This window comes from Clarias gariepinus, chromosome 17 (assembly GCF_024256425.1).
Source record: "Clarias gariepinus isolate MV-2021 ecotype Netherlands chromosome 17, CGAR_prim_01v2, whole genome shotgun sequence".
Lineage (NCBI taxonomy): Eukaryota > Metazoa > Chordata > Actinopteri > Siluriformes > Clariidae > Clarias > Clarias gariepinus.
Window position 1 is genome coordinate 19,854,292 of NC_071116.1, and position 16,310 is coordinate 19,870,601.

The 16,310-nt window shown below is 39.0% G+C and overlaps 1 protein-coding gene across 8 annotated transcripts in view; it reads right to left on the minus strand.

Annotated features, from left to right (window-relative positions):
• The window catches only part of psd3l (pleckstrin and Sec7 domain containing 3, like), a 139,902-nt gene that overhangs the window by 28,820 nt on the left and 94,772 nt on the right, over positions 1-16,310 (minus strand). Inside the window, exon 1 of one of the 8 annotated variants that reach the window (XM_053515919.1) lies at positions 1,657-2,092. The exons of the other annotated variants lie outside the window; for them this stretch is intronic. Coding sequence (XP_053371894.1) covers positions 1,657-1,833 — 177 coding nt within the window. The 5' untranslated portion in view covers positions 1,834-2,092. Of the gene's footprint in view, positions 1-1,656; positions 2,093-16,310 lie in introns of those variants that run through there. 8 annotated transcript variants of the gene reach the window in all.

A 16,310-nucleotide genomic window follows, 5' to 3' on the forward strand; every position in this document is an offset into this window, starting at 1 on the left:
CACTATCTACTATCCGCTCACAGATGCGTATGATTGACTGTTATTTTTTTTATCGAGATTTATTATATCATATACAATACAAGACTACGCTAACACTATATACACTGACTAACAATTCATTTAGCAATTCAGTCATGTATTGCATATTCTTTTATGCAAATCGATGTTTTTATTTGATTTTCATTTTATATGTTTGCATTGTGAAACTATTCTGTGTAGCAGGAGCAAATGATTTGTTTTATTGGGATATTTCTAAAATCCAGGTACATGAAGAATCGCAATACAAATTAAGGTATCGCGATAATATCGTACCAGGCGATCCCTGGTGATTCCCATCCCTAGTAGGAATGCAGTTATGTTTACCTTGTGCATAATGTAAACGCTGCAAACATTTCCTTTACATATCAGGACAAAAAGTTCCAAGGCACTGCTAAGCCTTGACAGCTAACATAATAGCACTAGATAATGTATTAAAATAATTCGAATAAGTGCAAACCATTTAAAAACTGCTGAAAACAAGAACCCCAAATATGAACACCTAACTGACACATTCAGAAATCATTTTTTTTTTCTCCTTTAAAAGCACCAAAATCTGATTTATTGCAAGAGCAACTTCACTGTGGCTGTGCTTAATCATTACTGTATGTTTAACCCCCTCTTCTGGTCATCATTAGCATCGACAAGTGGCAGCAGGAGACGTAGACCGAGGACGAAACCCTGCGTGACGCAAAAAGAGATCAGCGAGATCTACTATGAAAAGAAAAAAGCGGACGTTAAAAAAAAAAATTCAGAAAGAACCTGCTCTGATGTGTTCGCTTGAGTATTCTAATATCCTTTTTAAAATAAGACTGTAATGTAAAATTTAAGAAAATGAATTTGTACAAAAGGATAGAACTGTTAAAAATCATTATATTACTATCTCCTCTTGCTCATGTGCAATTGTATAATCACAAGCAGTTCCATGCACCTCGATATTGAACCTATTTAAAAACCGCCACAGGTTCAGTACATTCCAGCACACACACACACACACATTCATGCACAACAGATTTCCATTTTACAAGGTGCATTTGAAGGCATCGTATCGAGACTCTGGTTGTAAGAAAGCACACACACACACCAAGTGGCACTAAGAGCACGCGGAGGTGTTGCAGGAGGAGTGGGAGGCTGAGTGGAGAACAGGTGAGCATACAGTGTTAGTGAAACTACACGTCTGGTGTCGCCGTTAATTAAATGAGACACGCGGGTGAAAAGGGAGAGGGGGGTGTCAGAGTGTGCCAAAGGCAAGGGGGATTATCAGAGCATTGGAAAAGCAAGATGTCAGACAATCATGAACACACTGATGTGTTCTTTTACTGCCCGAAGTAAAAAAAACAAAAAGGAGAGAGAGAGTCACAGTCAGAGCCATCCATCAACTTAAGACAATCACTGCTTGGAGGTTCAATTTACTCAAACTGGGGGGAAAGAATTTCCAGCAACTAAACTGTTACGTGTGTGATACAAAACACCGCTAATTTAAAAGTAGTAGCTAATTTAATAGTGACAAAAAAAGCAAGAAAGAAAGCTCATTCACTTTTAAAGCAGCTCCTACAGTAAATCTCAGGCACTTAAGAAACCCAGCAGGCTCGGACTCACTGCACACTTCACTCTTTTTACCTTGTCCTTCTTGGGCTGCACGGTGGTGAATTCGGTAGAGTTGGACATTTTCAGGGATTTGGAGCGGTGCTGGTGCTGGGGCTGCCGCCGGACCGACTCCTCCCTGCTGTACTTGACCGAACCGCTGGCCCGCATGCGCACCTTCCCCGTGCCCTGAACGCTGTTTACCCCGATCATCTCCTCGACACGAGACGCACGAGAGACAGACAGACGAGACAAGAAGCTACACGTTCCAGCAGACGTGAGAGCAAAAGGGGAGGAAAGAGGAAAAAAACTAAAGGAGCAGAGGAACAGTGGAGAGAAAACGTGGGAGCAACTGCACTCGGCACACACGCGCACGCACACACAAAACACGCTGATGCGACTCCTCGCTTCAAAACAGCAAAGGCACTGCCCTCTCCAGCATCACGTCCACAAGTGTTTGGATTCAGAGCTGCCGTTCCCCTGGAAGCAACACTACAGTGACTGGGAGTTTGAGAGAGAGAGAGAGAGAGAGAGAGAGAGAGAGAGAGAGAGAGAGAGAGAAAAGAAGGAGGGAGGGAGTAAAAAGAAAAGAGAAGGGAGGAGCAGCTTCCTCCCCTTCTTGATTAAGCCAATGCTGAGGAGAGATTCGGTTTTAGTCGGAACAGTGACAGCGCAGCACTCGTGAGGCTTATTAATGTGCACACGGTGAGATTTAAGTCAGCAGAACGGACGAGCGCACAGGAGGGAGCACAGATGGATGACATGGTGGTGCATAGACCCCTTAGGATGTTACAGAAGAGCACTCAACGGAGGCACTATGTAAAACAGACTATGAAGGGCGTCCGAGTCAAACCGGGACTTTTGATTGTGCAGAATAAGAGAACCCAGTTTATTTCTCTATATAATCCACCGCTACACTAATACACGTATCCCAGTGTTTCACTAGTGCTTAGACACCTTCTAGGTTGAAAGTCTTCTCAGTACACATTCACACCTGCTTCCTAACTGAAACGTTGGCCTTCCAGGAATTCCTTTAGTGGCAATGTGAAAATGGCTTGGAGCGAGGTCAGAACTGTATTCCAGTTATGTTGAAAATTCTGTTGGCTATACTGTTTTGTCAGCGCTTTCCACTCATTGCTACTGTCTCCTCAGTTCCCATGTTACATCAGTTAATTTATAACTGCAAGCAAAAATGGATGCCTTACTTATGATTTGCACCAAGGAAAAGTAATGTGCACATTTTTTTTTACTGAGGGGAATAGGAACGCTTGTTGATGGATTGTTGACAAAGCAAGGAAATTATGTCGAAACATTTAGGATTTTTCCTTTCTGAAAGTTAATTAAAATGAATTGTGACTCGCCCTCATTATAATTATTATTATTATTGCAATGTGAACTTCCACCACCAACATCCCATAAAGACCAACGATAAGAGGACGAATTAAAATTCGTTACTGATAGCGGTGCTGTAAATGCTTAACAGAATCATGATCGTCACTGTTCGTCACTATTATAAATAATCATCACTACACCCTACTCCCTCTGAAGGCGCCATCATTTACATTGAGACCCCTGAAGGGTCTGTGTCTGTCAGAATAAACAGCCAGATGAAACGCAACTGCACATCATTTTTTTTTTTAAAGCTGAAGCTGCCGGGTTTTATAATCTTATAATCACTTGCTATAACTATTAGCTCTGCGTAATAATGAACCGAAGTAACAAAACCAATATCGTTTCCATTTATAAACTAAAGTTCACTTCAGTTCAGGCTGATTTACAAAAATGATAAATATTGTATATTGTATATATGTCATTTTGTATGTACTCAGGTTATTTTTGTGTAATATTAAACCACACACACACCACAACTAGAAGGGGGCAAATACTTACAGTACTATAAGTGTAGTGTTATGTATGTATATTTAGTGTAGATGCAGAGGTTAAATATGATCAGGGCCCTTGTTATTTTCGTCATTAGCGCTATCAAGCTTTTTAATGGTAAATTGTTTCCTGGAAGCTTCCATCTTTTTTTTTCTTCATTTAAAAAAAAATCATACTGGTCTTACATGCGACTGTAAACACACCAGTGTGAGTGTGTGTGCAGTGACCTCAGTCACTCGTCAGACAGCACAGATGGCAGAGTGACAGGTGGATGTTGAGGTAGGAAGAAACCGATGTGTTTAATAACAGTGAGTGATCTACACTGATTAAACAATGCTAAAACAATAGTTTTTTACACGATAGTTTACCAATACAGTAAATCGAGCTGGATGTACATATGACTATATTGTATATATCTGCCAGTGCGCGGTTGCTGAAAGCTATTGTAAAAAACAGCTGGTGCTTGAGAAAAGTCTGTAATATCCAATGCCTGAAGCTTCTCAACGTGTCTGGTCTCTCGTCATGTGTTCAGTAAAATCCGCGGGGGTGAATTTAGGCAGCGATTCATCATTTTTTTGGCTCGGCGGTGTTATCCGCGGCAGGCACGACTGCTAGGCAGAACGGCAAATGGTTCAATTGTGGATCACATGACCGCAAGAGCTCTTTGGGTTGAAACAGGTCTAGACGTTTGCGAGCAAGCAAAACGTTGAGTAAGTGTGTAAAGACTGAGATGTATTTTTATCATGAAAGGTGGAGAAGGGAACAAAACCTACACAGTTCAACTTGTTTATTAATTGACCATGGTTGATAAATATCACACTGACATCATTCCACACCTCTCACATCATCTGTTTGCCCAAATCATGCCATCTTAGTATAAGCATCATAATGGTGCCAGCTAGAGTAAACCACTGGTAATATAATCAAACGATATAAAAGCCTACACACACACACACACACACACACACACAATATAAGGCAGCATAATACATAATACAGTGTAATCCAACACCGCTTTCAATTCAGCGTTCAATTTAAAATCAATAATTCAAGAAACTAATCCTGTTAATTGTGTGGATGTGTGCAATACAAAAGAGGCCATCCTAGTACAAATGACACCAACATGCTCAAAACAGCAGGAACTAATTACACCCATACTGAACCAGTGACAAATCCCACATGAAGAGCGTGACGGAGTTTTGACTTCTGTTACAACGGCAGCCACGTCCTGATAGATTTAGTCAACTACACGGAAGACGGTTTGACGTTCAGGTTAATATACACCCAGAGTACAGAGTATCTGTAAAGGAAAGTCGGATCCATAAAATCTGCAATAAAGCGTCGGTTTTATCGCCCTAGATGAATTCCTGCCATCGCATGCGGAAGTAATTTGCGGTGAAGGTTCTAAAAATTATGGGACAGCCTCGTTGTTCTAACGGATAGACAGTGCTAACGTTTGGGGTGAGAATGTTGCAAGGGAATGGTTACAGAAAGAGGAAGAGAGAGAGAGAGAGAGAGAGAGAGAGAGAGAGAATGAGTGAGGGGGAAAAGAAATCAATTTGGCTCATCAGGGGATCATTCAATGCCCATTTGAGGAGTGGAATTAAGAGCAGAAATTTGCCTTGATCTGTGAAAATGTACAGCTGGGAGAGACAGCGCCGCACAATTTTCCATGAATAATCAAGACTAATTTCATCGAAGCAGCATGCAAATCACAGACTGGAGGTTAAGGACAAAAAAAAAAAAAAAAAAACAGAACGTTACTTGCGGTGCCGTTAAAAAACGACGCCCATCTTTATAGACCTTTGTGAACACTCCGGAGATTTTAAAGAGAGAATTTGGACCCCTAGAGCAGACCATTATGAATTAGGTAGAAGATAATTACCAGTCAGTTCAATAGGACGCAATCAAAGCCATGTCCAGACATCTCGTGAGCTAATTAATTATGCTTAGACAGGAAAATATGGTCACCCTGTTATCACTAGGAATAAAGCGGAATGGAAAGGCTATGAGTGTCAGAGCGACCAGGGTTGTCATTCTTCTATTTCTTCTTCTTTTTTTTTTTTAAAGCTGCATGGTCATTTGCCAGACGATATGCGATACACGAAGAATGAGCTACTGGCTCAACTGTTCCATCTGTTCTCCTGCTGCAAACTCTAAGAGACAAAAGAGTCTTCTCAGGCAACAAGAATGAACTATTTCACATGCAAGAGCATAAGTATATTTATACATGAAGCCCTCCTCCTCCATAAGAGACTCTGTACACAGTCATATTTAACATAATAAATGTACCCAAATCTGCATTGACTTTCATTACCTCAGCCCTGCAGCACTCACTTTTTGCATGGCTGTCGCTTTTAACTCCTGTAACTCAGTGGCAGATCTCAATTTGCACTATTCGGAATATTCATCCTCTTTGGCTGCATTTGCACCTAATCATCTCGTTCTTTTCTGCGAAAGCATGGGTCACCTCCCACGTGTGTACTTATTTATTTATTTTTTTAAATGTACACTCTACATGATCGACGATTTGCAATTGTAAGTACATGCTTATTGTGTCACTATTCTTGCTACTGGATGTGTGGGATTTCTTTTGGGATAAACAAAGCATCTATCTACAGTATCTATCTATCTATCTATCTATCTATCTGTTTGTATTTTCAGAAATAAAATATTTCACCTTACATAATGTTATACATTATATATAATATGACTTTACAATAATATTCATAACCACTACGTTAGGCAAGACCATTAAATCCTTAATGCTATATATACCTTAAAATATGCCTGCATAATTAATATATTCATAGCAAATTCCTCATTCATACAGTAGATTACAGAGACTTGCATTTTCAAGGAGCCAACGATTTTATCACTGATCATACAAATGCTCTGTCTTTCCAACAATTGATTTGGTTGCTATAATAAATTAGTATTTTTTAAAATTATATTTAAATTAGGACTTTCGATTTTTTTATTTTTTAGACAGAGTATGACTATATATATATATATATATATATATATATATATATATATATATATATATATATCTTTGGTTAGACTTTGATGCCCATCTGGAAATGACTAACCTACTAAGTATTACTTAATGAGGCATCATGGAGCTTAACTGTTAATGAACTGTTGTGAACTGTTAATTTGTTTTATAGTTGAGTGAACTCGTTTTGACTTTATTATATTCAGAATGGAATAGTGTTTAAAGGTGGCCCTATTATACAACACCTACTTTTAGCAGTTGTTAAATATTCAGATGGGTGTTTTGGTTGGGACTTCAACAAGCCATTACATTTTTGTGCCCTCATAAAATAGGATCCCCTTCTCCAACTTGTTACTTGTTACAACAACATATTGGCGTTGTCGGCAAAGAATACCCCGTTCCTCAGCAAAAGCTTGTTTCCATAAACACTGAAACGGTGCATTTTTAGGATGAGTGAAATAAAAGTGGTTTGAGATTATAAAAAAAAAAATGCATTATATGAGGGATGAAATATCCCGATACACTTTGGGAGACCATTGAGACCCAAGTTAACTTGTTAAAGAAATATTAACATTATTAACATACGGGACCTTTAAATAATGAGTGCACAGAGTTGTGTCTGCAAACTTGGTCATTAAAAGTATGCACAAGGTGCTTTGAATTTCAGCTGGACTCGTGAGCAAAGTGTATGGGCTGAGACTCGGTGCTCAGTGCTCGCTAAACTGAAGTGCTCTCAAATGCGTGTTAATGTTTTTGCGTGTTAAAAACTTTGCGTGACCATGCTACCCGATACTGATTCTTGAGCTGAAGTTGGCCGCCCAAACACTCTCTATTAATACACTGTTTAAGCGCAAGTTTTTTTTGCACATAGCTGCTCTTCTACAGATATGTCTAATACTTATTATCATCTTCTATTGATACTACCACTATTTCTACAGCTACAGTTCATCCCTAACTCCACGATATCCAGTATTACTTATTTTTCTAGTACTTTTATCATCATGACTTCTCTTATAAATACTGTAGCCACTAGAACTATAATAATAAAAACAGTCTAAACAACAGAGTTTTCTTTCGATTCTGGCTCTTCTCAAGACTTATTTCTTTTATTATGGATTTCTAAACCTGCTTTGTGAAAATCTCCACGGCTGAAAGTATTGTACAAATAAAACTGCCTTAAAAAGTTCTAAACAGGCATGGCCAGAATATAATCAGGAATCAAAGTGACCATAAAAGCTGCATGGGCTACCTCTGGCATCTCCACCAGTACGGAATGTTTAAGGCACTAAACAGTGCCATCAAATGATGGATGGCTCATTCGATGTTTTCTTTGATTGCCTTGGACACATGTAAAAACAAATCCCAGAATACCTTAAGTGTGATAACACTCTCTGGCTGTGAGCCAGTGTTTGGGCAGAGGCATCTCCTGTGTCAGTGCTACGTTGATGCATAGCGCAGAACATGTGGGAGGACTGTTTGCTGCCGCTGAGGTGCTATTGTTGTGTCGAGCAGATCGAGCTGCATGCGTTCTCAAGTGAAGAGGGCAATTAGCTGCTGAGGGAAAACACAAGACTGCTTTAGAGCCTTATAGGGTTATTATTGCAGCTAGACTGCGAATCAGCTACGAAACCATTTCGAATAATAAATAGTCGAGCTATCGCAAGCAAATAAATCAACAAAAAGGCTCGGAGATGCTGCAGGCGCAAGCATTATAGTGATGCATTATTGTTGGGAAGGTTTTCAAGTGGGCGTATGTGTAAACTCCAAGAGTGCGCTGTTCCTCCAAGGCTTCGAGTGTTGCTCAACATGCAGATGATTGTAGCACACGGCAAAAAAGCACTCGCATTTACATTTTTTACATTTCCGGCACTGGTGTCGTCTGCATTTAAGAACCGTGATGGATAATTGGAAGGAATTGCCACTTATGACTACAGCACTGAATCATAGCTAGACTGTGGATTTCCATTACATTTATGGGCATTGGGATAGTTTTAATCAAATCGATTCAATATCAATAAAGCCAGAATTTTTCAAGTAGCTACATATTACAGGCTTTGGAATATTAAAAGTCAACTTTAAAGTCTAAAGAAAAAGAAGCGATACTCTTACAAAACGTGAGTATTTGCAGAATACAGTTTATTTTTTCTGCAAAAAATTGTGGTCATTTTTTTTGACTATGTTTACCTAAATTTTATTTTATTTTTTAAATGTGGTAATCAATTCTGAATTAAGAAAATTAAAAATTAATCAACTAACAAAAGATTAATTAAATTGCATAATCAATGGAATCACACAGCTCCAACGATGACAGAAAGTATAAATAATTCACTAAACTTATTTTCTTGAACTTGATTAACAATGGGAGTGGAAACAATCACACCACCTCCTCCTGAGTCTTAAAGACACTTTAAACTTCAAGAAACTTGCTGCTTTGAGCACAGAACAAATGAAAAAAAAAAGATAATATTTATATTAATAACCTTGTTGTTCACAGACAGCAGAAGTAGAAGCAGAGTCGTTATTCAAAACAATTCAGCAGCGAGGGAGTTTCATATGTGGACAAAAAAATTGCAGGATAACTAGAGAGAAGTCTGAGTAATGCACCTCACCGTTTTTCTGACTTCCATAAAAATGGAAATGTTTCACTATTCTGCAGAGAGCAGAATTAGTTCCAAACCTGTCAGTCATTTTTTTTTAAATTCTTTTTGTCCAAGCTTGTCCATTGTTATTTTAAGACAGAAGTCAATAAAACATAATGAATATTCAATCAAAAAATTACAGAATTACTGGAAGTTATTTAACGACTCGTGTTCCAAGCAGGGACTGGGAACTCACAAGGAGGAACTGCATTATCTTCCTCCAATTCAAGTAACCTGCCAAAACATATTTCATGACATTTAAATACCAGGGTGAGTCAAAAATTATCCGCACTCTAAATGTAAAATTTATTTTATATAACTTTTAGAAAAGACAAATGCAGAATTTTTCCTTGCTTTTCAATACATGTTGTCCATCCATCAACAAGCTTTCGTATTCCCTCATTATAAAAATGTTTCAGGCTGAGCTGCGAGCCCGGAATGCGCCGCTGTCTTCACTTTCTCATCATAAGTGAATCTTCATCCTCGTAGGGCTGCTTTCAGGAGACCAAACAGGTCCCACATGTACAGCAATGACTTGGGAGACAGTAGCCTTGAACGGAATCGCTGATGAGGCATTTTAATATAACTGGTGTACAAAGAACCTTTTTTTTTACTCACCCTCCTAGGTTCTAAAGTATAGTGTAAAGGTGGCCAACCACCTAGTTGAGAGAACAGTCTTTAAAAATTAAAAAAGCGCTCAGCCATGGACACAACTGCTCATGAGCCATGGAGAAAGTTTTTTATTGATATCGCTCTCCATATTCAGGTTGGCCATTTTCATGGGTTCCAACAACATACTTACAAAACAGCTAAACAAATTAGCATGTTACAATATCCTGAATCATCTTTACCCAACCTCGCATAAATGCACATGGAGAGAAACCAAAAAAATCCATCCATTCATCCAATCCATCCAATGTTGTGCAGGGTTTACAGGGGGCCTGGCTACTATCCCAAGAAGCTTAGGGCACAAAGCATGATACACCCTGGATCAACCAACCTATCTCTCTCACACGGCCAGTTAACCAACACTGCATGACTTCGCATTGTTCGAGGAAACCAGATTATCCGGAGGAAATCCATGAAGCACATCATCTCCAAAATGACCCTCTTTCCCAGAAGGTATCTCTCTTTACAATGTGCCAAACAGTCAAACGCTAATGCTAAGGATACAGGGCTGAGCATGTGCTTTGCCAGCGTAAGTACATTTTGCCAGGAATTTGATCAAATCTATGTGTAAATTGGTTATATCGTGACCACTGTCATTTCTACAAGGCGTATAGCACACGCAGAACCCCCACACTGGCAGCTCAGACCATCTGGTGTGAGCAACACGATGTTAAAGCATGGTTAGTCAGAGCCTTGGGTGGATTTGAGACATCAGAGGATTCTTATTATTTCATGCTCAAAGAAATGCTTGAAGTAGATCGGACATTCTGCAGTCCAAGAACAAATGCTGCTTTATTTAAGGCTAGAAAATCGCGACGCCACGAGGAACTGACAATGAGAAGAGCGATAATTCGGAATCATGCTTAAATAACTCGGTCATGATTCCTTGTGAGCATCCTTTTAAACTCGGCTACTGCTTCATTAAGCTCTAATGAGCTATAAATAATTCAGTGATAACTTACAGTTTAAACAAGTGTCAGTATTCATTGGAATACGTAACCATTATAACAAATAATGACCTGCGAATTACAGTGAATAATTAACAACAATGACAAAGACACACATATGGAGCTTCCTGTTCCTCCAAGGCTAAGTACAGTAAGTGCTGCATGTGTGTGTCCCTGTCACAGCTGCATGTTTTAAAACAAACCGCTCAACATGTCTTCATTACAGCGATAATAAAGTGTTAACACACCGACACTGCATCTGTATGATTAATATTAAGAATAAGAATAATTAATCTGGTGACAAGTGCTTCTGGATTGCACTACATTACAAAAATAAACCCAAGTTCTAATGAGGAATAATTTACAGCTGACTTCGATATTCATAAGAAATTTATTGTCGCTAAACGATGCAGAAAAACTAGTTCACGCTTTTATCACCTCTAGGTTGGACTATTGTAATGCCTTACTGTTTGGTTGTTCAGCTAGATGCGTAAATAAGCTTCAGCTAGTCCAGAATGCAGCAGCGAGAGTCCTCACTAGGACCAGAACATATGAGCACATCACCCCTATCTTATCTTCACTGCATTGACTCCCTGTGAAATTTCGCATTGATTTTAAAATACTACTCTTGACATATAAAGCATTAAATGGTCTCGCGCCGCAGTACCTGAGCAAACGGCTGGTGTCTTACGATCCGCCACGCCTACTTCGATCAAAGGATACAGGCTGCTTGTCAGTACCGCGTATTATTAAAACTACAGCTGGGGGCAGAGCTTTTTCTTAGAAAGCCCCAAAAGTATGGAATAGTCTTCCAAATAGTGTTCGAGACTCAAACACAGTCTCAGTGTTTAAGTCCAGGCTAAAAACCTATTTATTTAGCCAAGCATTTTTATAAATAGATTTGCCTTAGGTAAAAAAGCAGATCTGGGGGACTCATGGACGTAGAGTATTATGGTGAACTGGTATGTTTAGATGCTGTCTTCCTCACTCTCATTGATCACTCAGGTTTGCTGACGGTGAGGTGATTGTTTGCTTTACATCTCAGGAAGCCCTCATGTTTGTGTTTCCTTCTGGCTCTCACTTTTAGTTATGCTGTCATAGTTAGTCCTGCCGGAGTCTCTGCTTGCACTCTACAGTTAATATACATACACATTATACATTGTGTGACTGTGACCATACCTAACTGCCTTCTCTCCTCTTCTTCTTCTCTTTTTCCCCACTTTCTCTTTCCTCTCTCCCCCTTTCACTCTTTCTCTCTCTCTGTCGAGCTACACATGTCGTTCCTGAGCTGCCAGTGATCCAGATTCCCTCTGCCCCCCCGGACCTGTCTGACCCATCCTGGTGCCCCGCTTCTGGTTAAAGATCTCGTCACATGGATGCCCCGTGTGTCTTTTTGGGATGCGTCTGGTGTCTGGGGATGATTCTCTCTACCTAGAAGATGGTTCTGGCCTTGACTGGTGTTGGCAACTGTTTCTCTGGGGACTTGACAGTTCGATAGTTCATGACTGGAACTTCTTACAAGTCTACCTGGGTCTTCAATAACTACCTGGACTCCATATTAACATCAATTAACATCAGCTATTATAGCTGAACTGCCTGCCACCTAACACACTGTATAAATGCAGATCATTTACTGCTTTCTGTTTCACCCAAATGAGGATGGGTTCCCTGTTGAGTCTGGTTCCTCTTAGGGTTTCTTCCTATTACCATCTCAGGGAGTTTTTCCTTGCCACTGTCGTCCTCGGCTTGCTCATCAGGGACAACCTGACCATTTTGATTCATACAAATTCACATTTCATACAAACTTAAATAATTCTTTTGATTGTGTAAAGCTGCTTTGCGGCAATGGAAATTGCTAAAAGCGCTATACAAATAAAATTTATTTGAACTGAATAACGTTCTTTTTAATTGTTAATAACCATTGCAGATGCTTCATCATTATGTGCACTTGTGGCATCTGAATCATTACTGGCTTTGTGTTGTTGCGCGATGGCTTTGTGGTTAGTATTGTCGCCTTGCACCTTCAGCATCAGGGTTTGATTCCCACTTCGCCTTTGTGTGCATGGAGTTTGTGTGTTTTTCACGTGCTTGAGGGTGCTCCGGTTTCCTCCCCCGTCACAAAGACATTCAAATTAGGATAATATATGTCATGATGAGTGTGCGAGTGTGTGTGTCCTGTGACGGATTGTACCCTGCCTCACCGGGCCCCCTGCAACCCTGTACACAGAATAAACAGTTTAGAAGATGAAGGAATTAATGGCTTTTGAGTTAAAACATGACAGGAAATATTCTCACTCAATTGGACAACATTTTAGAGTTTAAAAAATATTTATTTTGTCATATCATTAAAGTATGTTGAGATGAGGACCTGCACTCATTTTTTCTGGGAAAAGGAAATGGGTCATGAGTGCTTGAAAATTGTAACAGTGTTCGAACATCTTTTTCCTCCTCTTATACATACTGCACAAGCAATTAAAAGAAAAGATTTCTTAGGTAAACTCGAGGTATTCATGTGTAAGTTACAGTATGCCCCATGCTTGATCTGCAGGGTCACTATAATCTTTAGTGAAAATATCTAGCACTATAATATCTGTAAAGTCTAAATCTATAGGAAAACTTTAATTTAAAAGTATACTTCACAGCAAATACTTAAATTGACAGCTTTTCTTTATTGCACTTGTGGTTATACTGAGTAGAAAAATTCTACTGTATGGGGCCTATTTATAAAGACAATATAAAAAAAAAAAGAAAAAAAAAGAGAAAAAAAACTCTAAAACATGTGAAGCTATAAAGCATATTTCAGCATACTGGACATTGATGGGAGCCTAGACTTGGGGGTCGATACCTGAAAGGGATTTACATTACACGTCACAAATCTCAAAAAATGACTCACTTCTAAACATTTTTTGAATAATTTTGGTATAAAAACATTGAAAATAAAATCTTAATTCACATGATGCTTTATTCATATCTTATTCCTAAATTTCATCATCCAGGTCACAAAAGCAAAGTTTAAAGGAAATAATAGGCATTTTCTAAACAAGCAATAAATCCTGGTGATGTTAAATGCTAAGTGGAGGGAACAGACGAGAGGGGAAATAAGGTTGCTGCCAAGACAATCAACTTTTAAATTTAGGAATTTTGCAGTCTGTTGCAGTAAAACATCTGGGGTGGCATAAGACTTTTGCACAGCAATGTATTTAAAAGAAACTAAGCTTATATACAGTACATATCTATTACAGTTTCATAACTGAAAACACAGACTTCAGATATACTGTAAATAGACACTGCCACTCCCTATGCAAGTTCAACCTGCTGCAGCTGAATGTAAAACGATTACAGACACACTATTCGTCTAGACACATATATTAAAAAAAATAAACATTATTTAAATGTTCAAGGTTTCAGAGCAAGTTTTAAGCTCTTAACGCTCTTAAATATTGCATACTTAAAGCCTTTTTATCTTTAAATGCAGTTTATAGAAAAATGAACTAAAGAGCAGTACAGAGCAGGGTGTGTTTCTCCCCCTGCAGATTAAGTTCACACAAGTCTTGCCTGAAGACTTCTCGACTTGTCAGCCAAGCGGAACGAACGAAAGATTTAACATATCCAGACTACTCTGCCGATTTATCAGGTTAAAAAGAATATCAATATTTGAGTGCTTCTCTAGCTCGCTCTATCCGAGCGCTGGTTTAAAAGGCTCTTTAGTGAAACACTGATATTTTTCCTACTGATAAATTTCTTTCAAACTGATCTTTAAAAATTATGGTCCAGTCGTCCAAAGTAACACAGAACGGGATGATGATATACAGATCAGATATATGCAGATCATCAAACGCAATCTATATTTTAAGTCAATAAACTGCAAAAAGCAGTGTGAAGCATATTATGGACAGAAACTGATTCTGTGCTTAAAGACATAAGATACAGGAACTTTCTTTTTTTGGTGATTCTGCTGCAGACATAAATCATAATGATAGAATTTGTAGCAATCAAGGTATATGCTTACTAAGACATGCTGTAGATATTCGAGTGTGCTTCTACATTTGGTGCTCCCCTCCCCGCTTTCAATCTCCACTGCACGTATTACATGTAATGTGGCTGATTTTCAAAGACATGCTACCTGCAATTTTTGGTAATTTTCGAGCGCTTCCAAAAGATGAAAAAGGTCAGAAAAAGGCGCAGAGTGATGTCAAGTGGTTTTGAATCTCCTGATCAATCAGGTTGCCGGTTTGAAGGGCAGCAATAAGAACAAACAGGGAAAAAAATAGTCTCACTAATAATCCAGTATAAGGAGATTAACAGAATGTTAAGGGAAGATTTCACTGGAAATGTAATTTAAAATATGAACCTGGGGATATTACTATTTGCACTGGTTGCTCAGTAGGTAGGCTTGGCACACATGGGTTCGATTTCCGCCTGATTTCTCAAATCTAGCCACTAGATGCAGGACATCCTTATTGCTGTTCCTTCGCCAGGATAAAAATAGGAGGGTTGCATCATGAAGGGCATTTGGCGTTAAACCTGTGCCAAGTGAAATGTGTGGATCACAGTGGCAAACCCTTAACAAGAGGAGAAGCCAAAGAAACATCACCACCATCATGTACTATTCACGCCAAAATGATAGTCGTGGCACATATTGGTAGTTGGTTCTCTACTATCTAAATTATCTCCAAAGAACATGAACACCCTATTTGCACCAAGATGATAGCATGGCATATATCAGTAATGGTCATCTACTATCTAAATTATCTGCAGTGACCATAAATAGAACGCAATGCAGTGTAATACATATAAGATGTGATCTTATGGCATGATTGTTGGTGCCTGGCAAGCTGGTATGGTTATTTCCATAACTGCTGATATGCTGGCATTCACACACACACACACACACACACACACACACACACACACACACACACACACTACAGTCTCTAGTCTTAATCAGAAAGGTGCAATAAAGCAAAAACTTCAGAGCGTCATCTGAGTGAACAGAAAATCCTGGTCAATGTGCTGACAGAAAGGCTGCTGTAACTCATATAACCACCCAACAGTGTACAACAGTGTTGAGCAGAAAAACATCTCTGAATACACAATCTTGAGGTAGATAAAATAATAAAATATATTTATTATATATGTTAATATATTATTTATTATATTTCAGGTCCCAGGTCTGTCAGGAAAGAACAGGAATCTAAAAGGCTGCTGTCACACATCCTGGTTGCTTTTCCTCCCTCATCCATCATTCCGGTACATTCCAGAGCTCCTCCCCCCACACAGTTGGCTCCTCCCTCTCTTCCAGCATGACTCCGCTAATTAACTGCACCTTTCTCACATTAAGTGCTTTCCTTACTCTATTTAAACCCTGTTTGTCTCTTTACATCGTGTTTAAGCTTTCTAGCATTCTGCCTACAGCATTTCCTGACCGTGAATGTTATATATACATTCACTCTACATACATTTACTGTATATATACTGTTTATTGGATTAAAACTCTGTTAGCCTGTGTCTGATTACAAGATTGGTGAGATTAGACTCTGCGTCTTCAGTGTTGCA